The sequence below is a fragment of the Chinchilla lanigera genome, unplaced genomic scaffold (assembly GCF_000276665.1).
Source record: "Chinchilla lanigera isolate Chin_1 unplaced genomic scaffold, ChiLan1.0 scaffold00033, whole genome shotgun sequence".
In the NCBI taxonomy this organism is placed as follows: Eukaryota; Metazoa; Chordata; class Mammalia; order Rodentia; family Chinchillidae; genus Chinchilla; species Chinchilla lanigera.
Window position 1 is genome coordinate 3,806,122 of NW_004955434.1, and position 14,249 is coordinate 3,820,370.

Genomic DNA, 14,249 nt, shown 5'->3' on the forward strand with positions numbered 1-14,249 from the left:
GTTCTGGGATGACCTGTTCTAAAAAATGGACCCCCTGACAGATGCTGAGTTCACCCTATTTACAGATGGAATTAGCTCTGTTAGGAATAAAATCTGACAGGCTAGATATGCTGTGGTCACGTTGGACAAAACTGTTGTAGCCAAAACTCTCCTGCAGGGACAATCTGCACAGCAAACTGCTTCCTGACACTGTTTGGAAACCTGCACCAACAATGCAAAATAATCTGGTCCAGAAGCCTAAGCCTCCTCCAAAGATTCAATTGACTAAAAATCTGGTCCAGAGGCCTAAGCCCCCTCCAGAGATCCAGTGACTAAATTCCTGGAAGATCAGAGCCAGACCTGCCCCCACCATTTGTTCTGCAAGCTCAAGCTGCTGCACTGGTACCCACACCCCTGCAGCCAGCTCAGGCTTCAGCATCTGTGTCACCAGCCCCAACCTCCCATTTCCTACCCATACTGGGAAGACAGTAAAAGTCTGTAGGGTCCTGCTGTAAAAAATCATCCCTAGATATGGCCTACCCTTGTTGATTGGCAGCAACACTCGTAGCAGAGGTAACTTGAAAACTACATTAAATAAAAGCTACAAGCTGGGTATGGTGGCACACGCCTGTAATCCTAGCACTCAGGAGGATCATTTCGAGTTTGAGACCAGCCTGGCCTACAAAGTGAGCTCAAAGCCAGCCTGAACTGCATGGCAAGATCCTGTCTCAGAAAGACCAAAAAAAATTAAAAATTAAAACTACATATATCATATAGGCCACAAAGTGCTAAAAAAGTAAAAAAAAAAAAAAAAAGTTTGTAACCAACTATACCAGCTACATTGGTAGACATTTCCACACACACACAACCAAGGAATATATTAACTACCACTACAAGTTTCAGAAATCCAGCCTTAGATCCACTGAAAAATTTAACTCCTCTGAGGCTCACTGTGAAGAGACAATGCACGCTGACCAGTCCACACACAGCTGAAGCCTGAGGATACCATTCAAAGGATTGCTCCACACCTATTCCCCTTGATTTTTGTGTCTTTTCAGGCTGCTTACCCCAGTCCTTACTTCCCTGCCCCACTGCTAACTGTGGTTTTTGATAACTGACCTGGATTCTGCTTATCCTGGTCCTTGCTTCCTTGCCCCCTGCTGGCTGTGTTTTTTGCCTTAAGCTCTATGGGTGTTTGCCCCAAGAAAATAGAACAATCAATCAAACACTTGACCAAGACTTGATGAGCATCCAAGGCACAGTGTTGGATACTCTCCTAGATCAAATGAACTCTCTCACTACCTTGCCAGAGTAATGTTACAGAACAGACAGGCCTAAGTTGTCTACTGCTTCTAGGTGGGCCTTGTTTCAGAAGATCACACGTAATATGACCAGCAAATATTTGCCAGGAAAATGAGAAGAGGGGGTAAATGTAGCAGAAAATGCCCCACCCCCCACAACCAGTATACATCAGTTAGTTGCCCAGTAATAGCTCCTGTTCCAGATGCTTCTGTCTCTTAGAAACGGCTGGTCACTGATGCACACTGTATAAACCAATCCCCAGTTGACAAGCCATTCTGCTTGTGTACTTCCTGCTTGCTTATCCCACATAAGCCCTAGACCACCAGAGATCAGGGCCTGATATTCTGGGAGTGAGCCCCCTCAGTGGCTGTTGACATAAGTAAATCTGCCTCCAAATCCTGGGTGTCATCTCAGTGTTTCTGTTTGCTGTTGCAATATTACAGTAATGTACACATACTTGTGCTTATAACAGTTCATAGGAGCTAAATCTTAGAAGCAGCCTGTATGTCTTTCAACAGATGCATGGATATTTATATACAATGCAGTACTACTGCCATAAAGGATAAAGTTTAGTCATTTGTAGGAAAATGGATGCACCTTCAGATCATAGTGTTAAGTGAAGTAAATGAGACACAGAAGCTTAAATATCACATGTTTTCTCTTGAGAAACCCAACACATAAATGAAGTACAAAGAAAAAACAAATTGCTGCACATGGTGGTGCACACCTATAATCCCAGTATTCAGGAGGCTGAGGCAGGAAGATCACCATGAGTCTGAGGACAGCCTGAGCTACAGAGTTCAAGCTAGTCTGAACTACATATTGAAACCCTGTCTCAAAACACCCAAAGAAAAGACAAATCATAGGGGAAAAAAAAAAAAAAAAAGAGAGAGAGAGAGGAAAATTTCTATTGTGACCTAGCATGGCAAATTTATTTAAAAGTGTAATAGTTTTATGTGTTTTATGGTCTGTAAGTCTAGCTCTTACTCTGTGTTTATAATTAACTTGCTAAAGATTTTAAAAATAAAATAAGTCTGATGCTGGCAAAACATTTTTCAAAGAGAAAAAAACAGGACTAGAGGTGAAGAAGAAAAGAACTCAGACGAGTTATGCACACATACCTCTTCCCTACAATGAGTGTAATCATTATTGATGGCAAATGTGCACTAATAATTTTTTAATTACACATAAAAATAATGCTTTATTTCTAAAAAAAAAAAAAAACCTTATTAATTGGCTGCTAATTAAGGCCAAAATTTATGATTAAATTGAAGAAGGCAATAGATTAAACCTAGTGCTTTTTAAAGGACTATTAAGTGACTTGCTAAAGCAATGAAGTTGTTTCCCTCTGGAGCAGTATTTACCATTTCAGTGCTCTCATTCCCACCTCTTGGTCCCAGTGAGGGATCATCAGACTGTGGCGCCTGCTCCTTTGCTGTGCAGTGTGTGGACATTTGTACTTCTGTACTGGCCACACAGGTGTGCTGCGGACGCTTCTATTTGTCTGTTTAAGGATGACAAGATCACGGGGAGGACCTCAAAGTCCTCTGTCCATCTCCATGGCCATGTGACACTGACCCTCAATCAGGTCAAAAACTTTAATGGTCAAAATAAAAGCTCACACAGTGGCTACATGTTTTAAATCCATGTAGTTGACATAACCCAGCCCCAAGATATTTTTCTCTTTAAGTTTCTGAAAGAGAAATGCCAAGTCCTAGATAAGCAATAAGCAAAACCACAGTGAGGCCAAGCAGGCAAAAGCATGAACACAAGTTTGTTTCTGTTGCTGGAAGACACGCTCTGCGGTGACTGCCACACTCCGGCTTCCGTCCCAGGCCTGAGGCCGTCACCATCAAAGCACGAGGAGCAACACCGAGAAACCCACAACAGAAGACAGCACTGCGCCTGAGCAAAGCTCGCCTCCAACATTCAGGTTGGCCATGAGGAGTGCTGAAACACATGCAGGTGGAAAAGGCCAGGGCGGTGCTTTTGCACTTGAAGGTTACACTGCACAGTTCTCTGCGATAAAGATCCTCTTTCGTTAGCTATTTAGTAGTCTCAAGGTGCAGGGCCGCTGCCCCAAGCCTGCAGGGGATTCTACGTCAGCCACAGCTTCTAAGTGTGCAGCAGCTTCCCTGCCCTGGTAGGCTAACTGGGTCTCTTCCAGCCCTTCTTAGACCTGAGGGCACCTTGTATAGGTAGCAGAAAATTTATTCCTACTTGTGAATGAGGATAATCTACTGCCTGGCCGCCATACAGGATTACTGCAAAAGAAGCCAGTCTCCACAGCTTCTTCCTTGTTGCCACTGATATCTACACACTTTTCTCAAGTGTAAGTGCGGACTACTGTGACCTTTCACCACGGAAGCAACTCTCCCTGTCTTTAATAACAACTTACAGAGAGGTCTGTCAGGTATTTAGGTGAATTCTCTACTTTTTATCATGGAAATTTCAAGAGCTCACATCCCCTTAAAGAAAAATATATTTTATCCTGGTATCTTACGAGAGCAAAAACTGCAAATCTCTGGCTGATAGCCTATGGCTTTACACTACATATGAAACAGCTCTTCCTTTACTGGCGTATTTACCAAGAGTAAACTGGTACGAGCTGGCATTCGGATGGGATTTTTATCAGTAGCATTTGGTGGAGCCTGTTTCCTAGTATCGTGCTACCATGAGGTTTACTCAGGTACAGTATTCTAGGATCCCCAGCAGGGCCAAAGAGGAGCTAGAATTTCATTGGAAAGCTTTAGCAAAGCTCATGATCAAGGTCTGCCCTTCATCTGCTCCAGAAATGAAATCCGAACTACCAGAATGAAGCCAAGTGCTGAGAAGGAAGGGGCCATCTGCCTTTGTACTTTGCAGTCTGGGATTCTGTGACATTTTCTCTTCCTCCTTTGAGCTCAGAAGTGCTTACAGGATCTCTATATACAACCTTTCAACTAATATTAGCAAGGGTACAAAGACACCAGAAGCAAACACAATTCCAGTAACAGTTTCCTAGCATTCATATTCTACAGTAATCAGGTACTTGGTGTTCTTAAAATTTATTCTGCAGTCAATTTTAAAAATGCATTTGTAGCTCATAAAAGGTTAAAATACCAACCTTAAAACTTTCTAATACCAATAAATTATACAAACATAGACTAAATTTGAATGTACCACTATTTGATTAGTCAGGAATTTCTCTTGCTAGACAATTTTATATGGGCGGCCCCTGAGTGCTACCTTCCACAATGACCTTCTCTTTGTATGCCAAGAACTCTGCCTGAGGCCTTGGAAGTGCTACCTCTCCTATCTTCCTGGACTTCTGGAGAGGCAGGTACTCATCCCACTGAATGTGCCCACTCAAGTCTCAGGGAGAACAAGGGGTACCTAACTAGGAGCACAAAACCCACGGGATTGTGGGGGCAGCATTCGTATCACACAGTCTGATATCATGATCACATTTGCTCAAGTACAGGTACTGCCTTGAAGAGTGACACTTGGCAGGTGAACGCTATACACAATGAAAACCCAAAACCTCACAAGATCTTTCAGGAATTTGTCTCTCATAGGGTTAGTCTCAATATTCTTTCTTCTTTCTTTTTTTGGTTAATCAAACTACAGTGAGGGGCTGGGGATTTAGCTCAGCGGCAAAAGCGCCTGCCTGGCAAGTGCAAGGTCGTGAGTTCGGTTCCCGGTACCGGAGAAAAGCCAAAAAAAAAAAAAAAACAAAAAAAAACTACAGTGGTACCTCCATACTTACTAACTGGTTCCAGAAATGCAATCAGTACCAAAACCAACCAGTCCCAAACAAACTATTTTGGCTGGGAAGCTTAGAAAATCACTGGGCAATCAACACTGACAAATTCTAGCTTGCATATAGAACATCAAACAAATAGCAAGTACTGGGACAGTATTTTTGTGCCAAAATGCTTCTACCACCAACTTTCAAGGAGTTTCAAAGTGCCTTAGTTGAGTACCAAGGTCTGACTGCAGTAAAAATCTTAGCAAGGGTTTTAAACGTTACTAAATCCTCCCTGACACAGGGATCAGTTCTGGATACTAATGACTGAAGGCAGGACCATCAGAAACACAGAGACCTTAGTGGGAGGCATCATCAAAGCTCCTGCTGGCCTGTTTTCCTTGTGGCAGAGTACCCGGAAAGAGACACTCTGTTCAAGTAACTCCTACTAACATGACTGGACTCTCTTACCTTCAGAATCTGGTCTCCTTCCTGCAGGCCTGCCTGCTCCGCGGCAGTACCCTCTTGAATGCCAGCAACAAACAATCCAACATCATTGCCACCAGCCAACCGCAGGCCCACACTGTCTCCCTTCTTGAACTTCAACATCTTGGTGTCAGGGCTGTAACAGTTTTGGTTTCAAGAAGGAAAGATGTGAGATCTTTTTAATTTTTTGTGTTTTTGTTTCGTTTGGCTTTTTTCAAATTTTTATTAGTACATGTTTGCAGTACATAATGATTACATTCATCATGGGAGTAAATACATGTACATAATGTATCTTAATTCTTTTTATGTCCCTTTCCCCTCTTCTCTCTCTTTATTTTTTGTAGGGCCAGGGACTGAACCAAGGCAAACACTTTACTACTGAGTTTTACCCCAAGCCTTTGCATTTCATTTTGAGGCACTATCTCAGTAAGTTGTCCAGGCTGGCCTCAAACTTTGGCTTTTCCTGCGTGAGCTTCTTGTGAGGCTGAAATTATAGGCATGCATCACTACATACAGTGAGAAATATTTTTTAAAAGAGGGACCCACACTAGCAGCTGAGAGGTTTAACTTCATGTATCTATCAAGTGAGTTACACTTGACAAAGCACTTGCTTATTTTTTTTCATCTATAACTTTATCTTCTTGAGACAGTGAGATGAATGTCAGCAGGCCCACATTACTGGTGAAAAAGCAGAAATGTAGCATATTTTCATCAGGTTATTTACGATGTAACACCAAATAATCTTAGCTTTAACCCTATTCTTTAAGCTGGCAGATCTGACCAGTTCAGGATTCTTTCAAAGGAAAGCCTGTTAGCATCCACAGCTAGCCAATAAAAGATAATTCTTTATACTATTCTTGCAACTTTTTGTAAGTCTGAAATTATTTCAAATTGAAGTTTCGCAAAAAAAAAAAAGAAAATGTTTTTAATGGTTCTAGCAGAGGGGGTGGGGGAGCCACGCGCACACACAGAACACAGGCCAGGCCCAACGAGGCTGGTCCTAATCCTGCTGCTGCTTCTTCTAACACTAGGCTCATGATCAAGCGCAGAGCTCCACAGCACTCCTCCTCCCTTTCTCCATGCTGGGATGACATTCACTGCAGTCACTGCTTAGGCACTGGAGTCTGGCAATGCTCTACCTCCTTTTAAGTTGTGTATCAGGCCAATGCAAATACTCATAATAACGTTCTGGAGAAGCAGCTAGCTAGGTGAACAGCACACATTATCCTAACAAAGCTCATCCACTTCCACCTTCTGCTTCTCCTCTTTCCTATGGACATGACCAACAGGAGTCGGTTAAAGATAGTAATATGAAAAATGGCCACCGGAGGGGGAAACCCCAGTATGCTGGATTTCAGTTACAGAGATTAGCTGTACAGAACAAGGTAGGAAAAAAAGAGACAGAAATACATACCCATATATTGCTTCATCTTCAGGACTAGGACGGAGAAAAGTTCTTGGGGCTGTTCTGGGTAGAGGCGCTGTGGATTGAAACATTTATTATGAGCTAGGGGTACAGCTCAGTGGTACAGCACCTGCCTAGTAGGCCTGAGGTCCTAGCTTTGATCCCCAGCATTGCAATGAAAAACACAACACTATCCTTATCAACCTGAAACAGCGGGAATTTGTTTCTAAATACAAAGATAGCAGAATCTACAAACACTATTAAGACTATGTCTTATTCTACATCTATGTCATCACACGACAGAAAAATCTCAAGATCGAGCTTAACTTGGAGGCATTAGTAGGACCCAACTGTTTCTCAGAGTGAGAAGAAAAACAGACCTCCAAAATGCAAAGTAAAGAAGATACTACTTTTTATAACTGAAAACCATATAACGATGCTGTACTTGCCCATGGATAAATGTTTATGTGTCTAAAACGATTGCAGGGTGGTGACAGCAGAGTTAGGATGAGCTTGGGATCATGGATGGGGAAAAAAGGACCAAAACTTATTAAATATGACAAAATGTGACAAAACCTGATGGCATACAGAAAGGGTCGTTGTATTTCTATTTTTCAACATTAAAGGACAGAGGCACAGGAGGGCCTCTTCCATATGTAAGAATTATTTTCTGTAATTTCTCTCTCTCCTTTCAGCTGCCCTCTGGAGTATCAAGCACACACTTCTGAACTCAACTGCTGGAAATGTGTGGTGCCGGCCTGGCAGCAGCCAGTGAGAAAAGAGAGTGGGCTTCACTTACACAAGACCCTAGGTTTCATTCCAGCACCAACCGAAAACAGAAAGAGTGGTCTTAAAGCCTCACCAGGGGTTTCCTCTTGGGATCTGGGTTCCTTTTTGGTGTCTGTGACGAAAGCAGCAGCACTGTCCCCTGAAGCCTTGAACGGAGTGGGTGTGGCACCCATCCTAGACAGTCTGCCTGGCGGTGCATCCTCCCTCGAGCTTAAAAGCACGTATCATGTTAATGTCTCAGGAGGCAAGGAGTTCACAGATACGCATGTGTGTACACGCACAGTGACGTGTGCCAGAGAAAACACACATCACCTTACCTTGGTCTCTCCTTCAGCTTCTCACTGGAGGAATGGTAATCATAATCAGAATACTGCTGGCGTCTTTCCTCTGGAGAAAATGATCGGACTGACTCCATTTCTGAGATATCTAGTTTCAAAATTAAGAGACACTTTTAGTAAAATTTAAGACATACACCAGAAATTATACTGCTTTCTGGGTCAGAGACATGGGAACAGAAGACAGGCAGACAAAAACGTGCTATTAGTGTAACAGTCTTTACCTGACAAAGAGCAAGAAAACACAATCAGTTTAAGGGAAAGCAGTCAGAGGAAGTCAAATTCAGAAACATGTATTTCTCTCATCCCACTTTCTGTGAAAGCTGCTACTAAAAGGTTGAAATTCCATTTCAGTCTTTCGTCACTATCTGCAGAGTGGTTCTAAGACCACTCCTCCAACCAAAGTTTGCCCATATTCTTCTGTGAAATGGCACAGCACTTGCACTTAGTCTCTGTAACGACATTTTCCTGTATACACACTGCTGAACCCTAGCGAGGTTACTTATAACACCTATCAGGATATGAACACTACATAAATAGTTATTCTACAATGTAGTTCAGCGAGTAACAAAGAAAACAGAAAGTCTTAAATAAGTACTAGAGAGGCAGATCTATGAGCTGGAGGAGGCTATGGCAGGGTATGCCTACACATCACTCACGGCTATTCAGTAAATTCAAGTTGTGTTTTTTGCAACACTCTGGAATTTTTTTTTCCTCAAATAGTTTCAATCTGTAGTTGGCTAAATCCAAGCATGCAAAACTCCAGGATATGGAGGAGCAACTGTATTAAATCGTGTGTGTATGCGCTCATCCTCACCAAAATAGACCAGTGCTTCTCAAACCGTGCTGTGCATTCAAATCCCCCAGGGATCTTACTGGGCCACAGCTGTTCCTGGCTGGGGCCCAAGATCCTGCAATTGTCTCAAGCTCCCAGACAACACTGACCCTGCTGGGGGCTGAGGATCAAGGACAGAAACTGTAAGTTCCTGGTACACTGTAATCCCTTCTCACCGGCCTTGCGTTTCCTGCTCTGCGCTCACCACACTGACCAACTGATCAGACTTTCAGGACACTGCAAACTAAGTTAAGATTTTATAAGGAAATTCTTTAAAACATGATCAACAAAGGCTTGTTTGAAAGCTTGAGAACTTAGTATTTTCTCAAATTTCCCATACAAAAGCAGTAGTAAATGATTAAATACAATATATCATGTCTATTTACTGTTACTGATAATTTTTACAAGGTTAAGATGTTATCCTACAATTCATACAATAATGAACACAGCTTTCAAAGAGAAGAGGTAACCCAGACTACTAGCCAATGAATATCACAACATTAGTGTGTGACACTGTACCCAGCCTGCATATACTATTTACTAAAAGTTTTGCTTTCAGGGCCTAACTGAGTCTTCTAGGAGTGTACAGTATCAGAATTTCATATTGGAGGAAACCTAACTTCAGTAGATAATTTATTAAGCAGATAACAACTGAACATTTATCTTTGGAAATAAAAGTTGAAAAGGGAGGCTGCTCTTGGAAATTCAACCTCTAGCTTGGATGGTTATGCTAAACAGAGATGAGAATGTAGTAGTAGTGGCTCTCCTTTCTTCTGGCCAAGACTTTCCTTACCTTCTAATTCTGAGTCGCTGTCATTCAGTGATGGGATATTGATGAGTGTCTGCTTGCTGTCTCTGAACACGACAAGCTGGAGTTTTCCTCTAGACTTCTCTATCAACTTCCCAGCATCAATTAATGACATGTTCTCAGTGACAGTCCCATTGATCTGTGTGTACGAATGGTAGTATTATATATACTCTTTATAACTAAGGAGAAAAATTTTATTTTCCCTTCTAAAATATGTAAAGCCTCTGCTCAGATCCTTAAACAGATAAGGACTTCAGGATGACTGACTGAATAAATATGAACGATCCTTTAAACCGAATATAACTGTGCATGCTTGGATCCCACATACAAGCATGAAAGACCCACAGTGTACTTCAGTTACTCTGCTAGTTGTTTCTACCTCCCCACCAAGATGATGGTTTGGTTTACTACTGCAACATGTTTCCTTACTGAAGAGGTTTACAAAACTAGTAAATATTCGGTATTCATATACCAACAGCTCTCCCTCTTTCCTTGGTTTAGGGCAGTTGTGGCCAACCTGTGGCACACATGCCACAGTGGGCTGCTTGTGTCATTGAAAGCTCTAAAAGGCTCAGCATCGGCAGTTTAGGGAGCAGAAACCTGAACTTTTAACAAAGATGGAGAAGGAAAGTACACCTTGAGGTGTGAATAAACTACTACAAATCTCTAAGTCTGGTGTGTTTGCTTGATCTGTAGTGCCTGGGACTGAACCCAGGGCCCCATGCATGCTAGGCAAACACCCTGCCACTGGATCTGGATTTCCTGATAAAAATCATCCCACTATGCTGCTCCTCCTATTAACTCCCAGTGCAACCAAGTCAGTCAGTACTGGCACTTAAATGCAGAAATGCAGCTAAGGAAATGCGTGGAGGTGCCCAGCTGTTCCCTGTCCTCATCTGCCCACCTTGAGGATCAGATCCCCTTCATGAAGGTTGCCATCTTTCGATGCCAGACCTGTTTTGGTCATTTCCTTGATGAAGATCTGACTGCCTAGCCGGAGACCATACTCTAGGAGATAAGCACATAAAACACATGTACGTCATTAATTTGTTCAGAAAATAGTCTGGCTTTTAGGAACAATTAACAATATTTATGAAAACTTAATTTTGTTTATGAGACATTCTGTAAGACAATGGCCTGGACTCTTCAACTAAAGGGGAGGAGGGGCAAAAGGAGTGTTCTAGATTAAAACAGACAAAAAACCAAAAGCAATTTGTGAACCATTATCATATTGTTGATCCAAATGATGATGAGGGTAGGACACATTACTTGAACAATTTCAAAAGGAATCATACTACACTAAAGGCTGTTACGTTTGTTTCCTTAAGCATGATAATGTCATTAAGGTGATGCTAGAGAATGTGATTCTTCAGAGATTTCACCTGCTAAAATATGTATGGGTAACAGGTGACACCGCCTAGAATTTGCTTTCAAGCGTTTCCCCATATAAGCATTGTGAGAAAAGGGCAGAGGTTAGAGAGGCAGAGGGCAGAGAGAAAAGAAAATGAGGGAGAAAGACAGCAAATGTAGCCAAGTGTTCACAACTGGTAAAACTGGGTGAAGGTTACGTGGGTGTTTGCTAGAAAATTAACACTTTTTAAATAAAATGTTGGGAGGAAAAAACCCTTGGTACATCTTAACTGGACCTTGCTGACAGTGAGCTGCCCACAGAACACTGTGCCCAGGACACACCTTCATCTCCAAAAATTCAGGCTTTGGGTTTTGTTATTGGAAGACATTCAGCATGTGAAAGGGGACTAAGGCAGGCAGGCAAAGCCACTGCTAAAGCACTGAACGAAAACCAGCAGAGCTGATGGAGGAAAGTTTGGACTTCGACTTGACATTAAAAAAAAGTTATTTACTAGGGCTGCATATTTTTAAATGATACTCAAACTATTCTGATTTTACTAATTAAGACTGTAAAAAATAATGGACATAGAGGAGAATTTTGGTCACTTTTAGAAGCCATGACAATCTAGCATATTTGAAAACAGGCACGTTCTAATTTATAAAATTATTCTCTGAAAGAGTCTTGTAACTACAGAACAAAGTCACTTTCTACAATCCAGGAAAGTTACAAAGTACATTTTCAAACAAGTTTTAATGGCTTACGGAAAACCTGCTAGCACCAAACCTGATGACGCTGATTTAAGTGTTCAGGTGCATTACCCACCCCACTGAGAAGACTGAAGTCATGCGCAGAGGGTAAGGGCGCATCTGCTCGCACCATGACGACCCTCCAGTGTCAGCCAGCCTCCAGCCCAAATCCGCAGGCTGGGACAAGGCGGACGCATCAACTTCTCATAAATCAATATTCCCTCTACCTTCTTAAAAACCGTACTTACAGTAAGTTTGCAGAGTTATTGGTGTGTATGTGCACAGCTCTTTTTTGCAGTCCATTAAGTCCCCAATTTATGAAACAGTTCCATTCCAGAAGAACGATTGTGACAGAATTTTATACACTTTTGACACAAATACACAATGTAAAGCATAAAATGCACACACAGACACACACACACACACACATACCGTAAATAATCTATTTTACTTTTACAGTTACCTTAAAATGGTAAAATAGACACGAGTGTCTTCCACGATTGGTTCACATCTAGGAATGTTCCTAACAGGAGGTCCCTTTGTATTTGTGAAAGTTTGCAATTTGAATATTCCTAAATCGGGACCTTACTATACTGAGGGTAAACCTAAGGTGCTCTACCACTAAACTACATCCTCTGACTTTGTTTTTAATTCTGAGATGATGTCTCATTAAGTTGCCTAGGCTGGCCTTTCACTTATAATCTGTCAGCCTCAGTAGCTAGGATTGTAAGAGGGCACCACTGTGCCTGTAGCAGGCATTACTTAAATGAAGAAAAAAGTCAGCTTCTAAGACATTCACAAGCAAGGTGACTTGGTGGCCATGAAATGCAATAATGGCTATATAAATGCATTTCCTTCCTTTCTTCCTTCCTTTTTTTCTTTCATCTTTGTGTGTGTGGTATTCAGGATCAACCCAGGTCCTTCACACTGAAGTACATCCCTAGCCCTTTAAAACAAATTCTTTTTTTTTTTTTTGAGACATAGTTTTGCTAAGTTGTACAGGCTGGGCTCAAATTTGTCATTCTCGTGCCTCAGCTTCTGAGGTGAACATTTTCTTAATAAAATGTAGGTCTTGCCTAATTTCTTTGGATTTCTTCAAAGATTCATTCTTAAGCAAACCCAACCAGCCATAGCTAACTTATTGTGTAATATCAGCAAAAGCAGCAACATTTTTAAAAGGTAAAGCGCTAGGGATGCAGCTCAATGGTAGAGTACTTGCCCAACATGCATAGGGTCCTGGGTTTTAAATGGGGAGTGGGGTGGTGGTGGTGGTGGTGATGGGGTTGTTTAACGATTCCTAAGTTCGAGCAACAAAATGGCCAAGAAAGAGAAAAACACCATGAGCAAAGAAGCATAATGCCCTTTCTTGATTTACTAAGACCAATCAAGACTTGACCAGTTTCTTAGGACAAAGTCTACAAATTGTGAGTCGCAATATATTAGTAGGTCTGAAATCAACTTAGTGAGTTCCAACCACCGCTTTCAAAGTTTGATGTAATGCAACATCACAGGGAATACCACACAGTGTAAGTAATGTGTCATGAAACATTTGTTCAAGTTTTAGACATGCAGGTACCTCCATGGCCGTCTAAAAGATGGGGTTCTCTCCATGTCAGGAGGAAGAAGTGAAAGACCAAGGAGGGAATACAGGAAGGGGAAAAGGGAATAATGTAAGAAGGAGTGCCTTCAGTAACTCAAGATTCTGGGGTGCACGTCCTATAGAATGCAATCATACTTCTCTAACAGAGAAGTCTGCCAAATTCTCTTGCCAAATTCTCATCCTCAGAGATACAAGACGGCTTTTACTCTCCCATTCTTGGGAGTTAATGGAATCTAATCTGCTCACAAACAGTTACACAGGTTCTGTGAAATCCTTCCACCTCCTGAGATTCATGAGAGGAGCTGAGATGATGCAGTCTCAACTTTCACTTTATTTTCTTGGCCTGGACTCCAGTATCCCATTACTCTCTTCCTTGCATTATTCTTTCGTTATTTCAATGGGCATCTAGTTATATAATCAACTCTGCCAGAGAAACTAAGGAAAACAAATCCTCTCATCTGATAGGACATTTAAAGGGGCTGGGGATTTAGCTCAGCGGCAAAAGCGCCTGCCTGGCAAGCGCAAGGTCGTGAGTTCGGTTCCCGGTACAAGAGAAAAACCAAAAAAAAAAAAAAAAAAACAAAAAACAAACAAACAAAAAAAAAGACATTTAAAATGCAAATTCCAAAACTAAAACAGAAGGATTCTTTCTGTTCAACATTCTTGGGGGTTTTCCCATTCTTTTTCTCTTGGTGGAGTAACAGGACAAAAAGAGATAAAAGTTATGTTACAAGGAATTCCAAAAGTCAGAAGAACTGATGCTAGGAATAATCTGATCCTAGGCTCAAAAGCCCTGTTCACCTATCTATCTACTTGCTTCCTACAGTATCAGCTATTCCCAGGAGATAGAGTTTGAGCTCTATTTCCACCATCTACTTACTGGCTT

The 14,249-nt window shown here is 41.7% G+C and overlaps 1 protein-coding gene across 2 annotated transcripts in view; it reads right to left on the reverse strand.

The window, feature by feature from the left end:
- Positions 1–14,249, reverse strand: part of Tjp2 (tight junction protein 2) — a gene marked incomplete at its 5' end in the record, with an annotated part of 141,873 nt that overhangs the window by 24,754 nt on the left and 102,870 nt on the right. For both annotated transcript variants that reach the window (XM_013516340.1, XM_005388570.2), the window contains 6 exon segments: positions 5,480–5,630; positions 6,909–6,975; positions 7,762–7,898; positions 8,006–8,114; positions 9,652–9,805; positions 10,571–10,674. In XM_013516340.1, coding sequence (XP_013371794.1) covers positions 5,480–5,630; positions 6,909–6,975; positions 7,762–7,898; positions 8,006–8,114; positions 9,652–9,805; positions 10,571–10,674 — 722 coding nt within the window.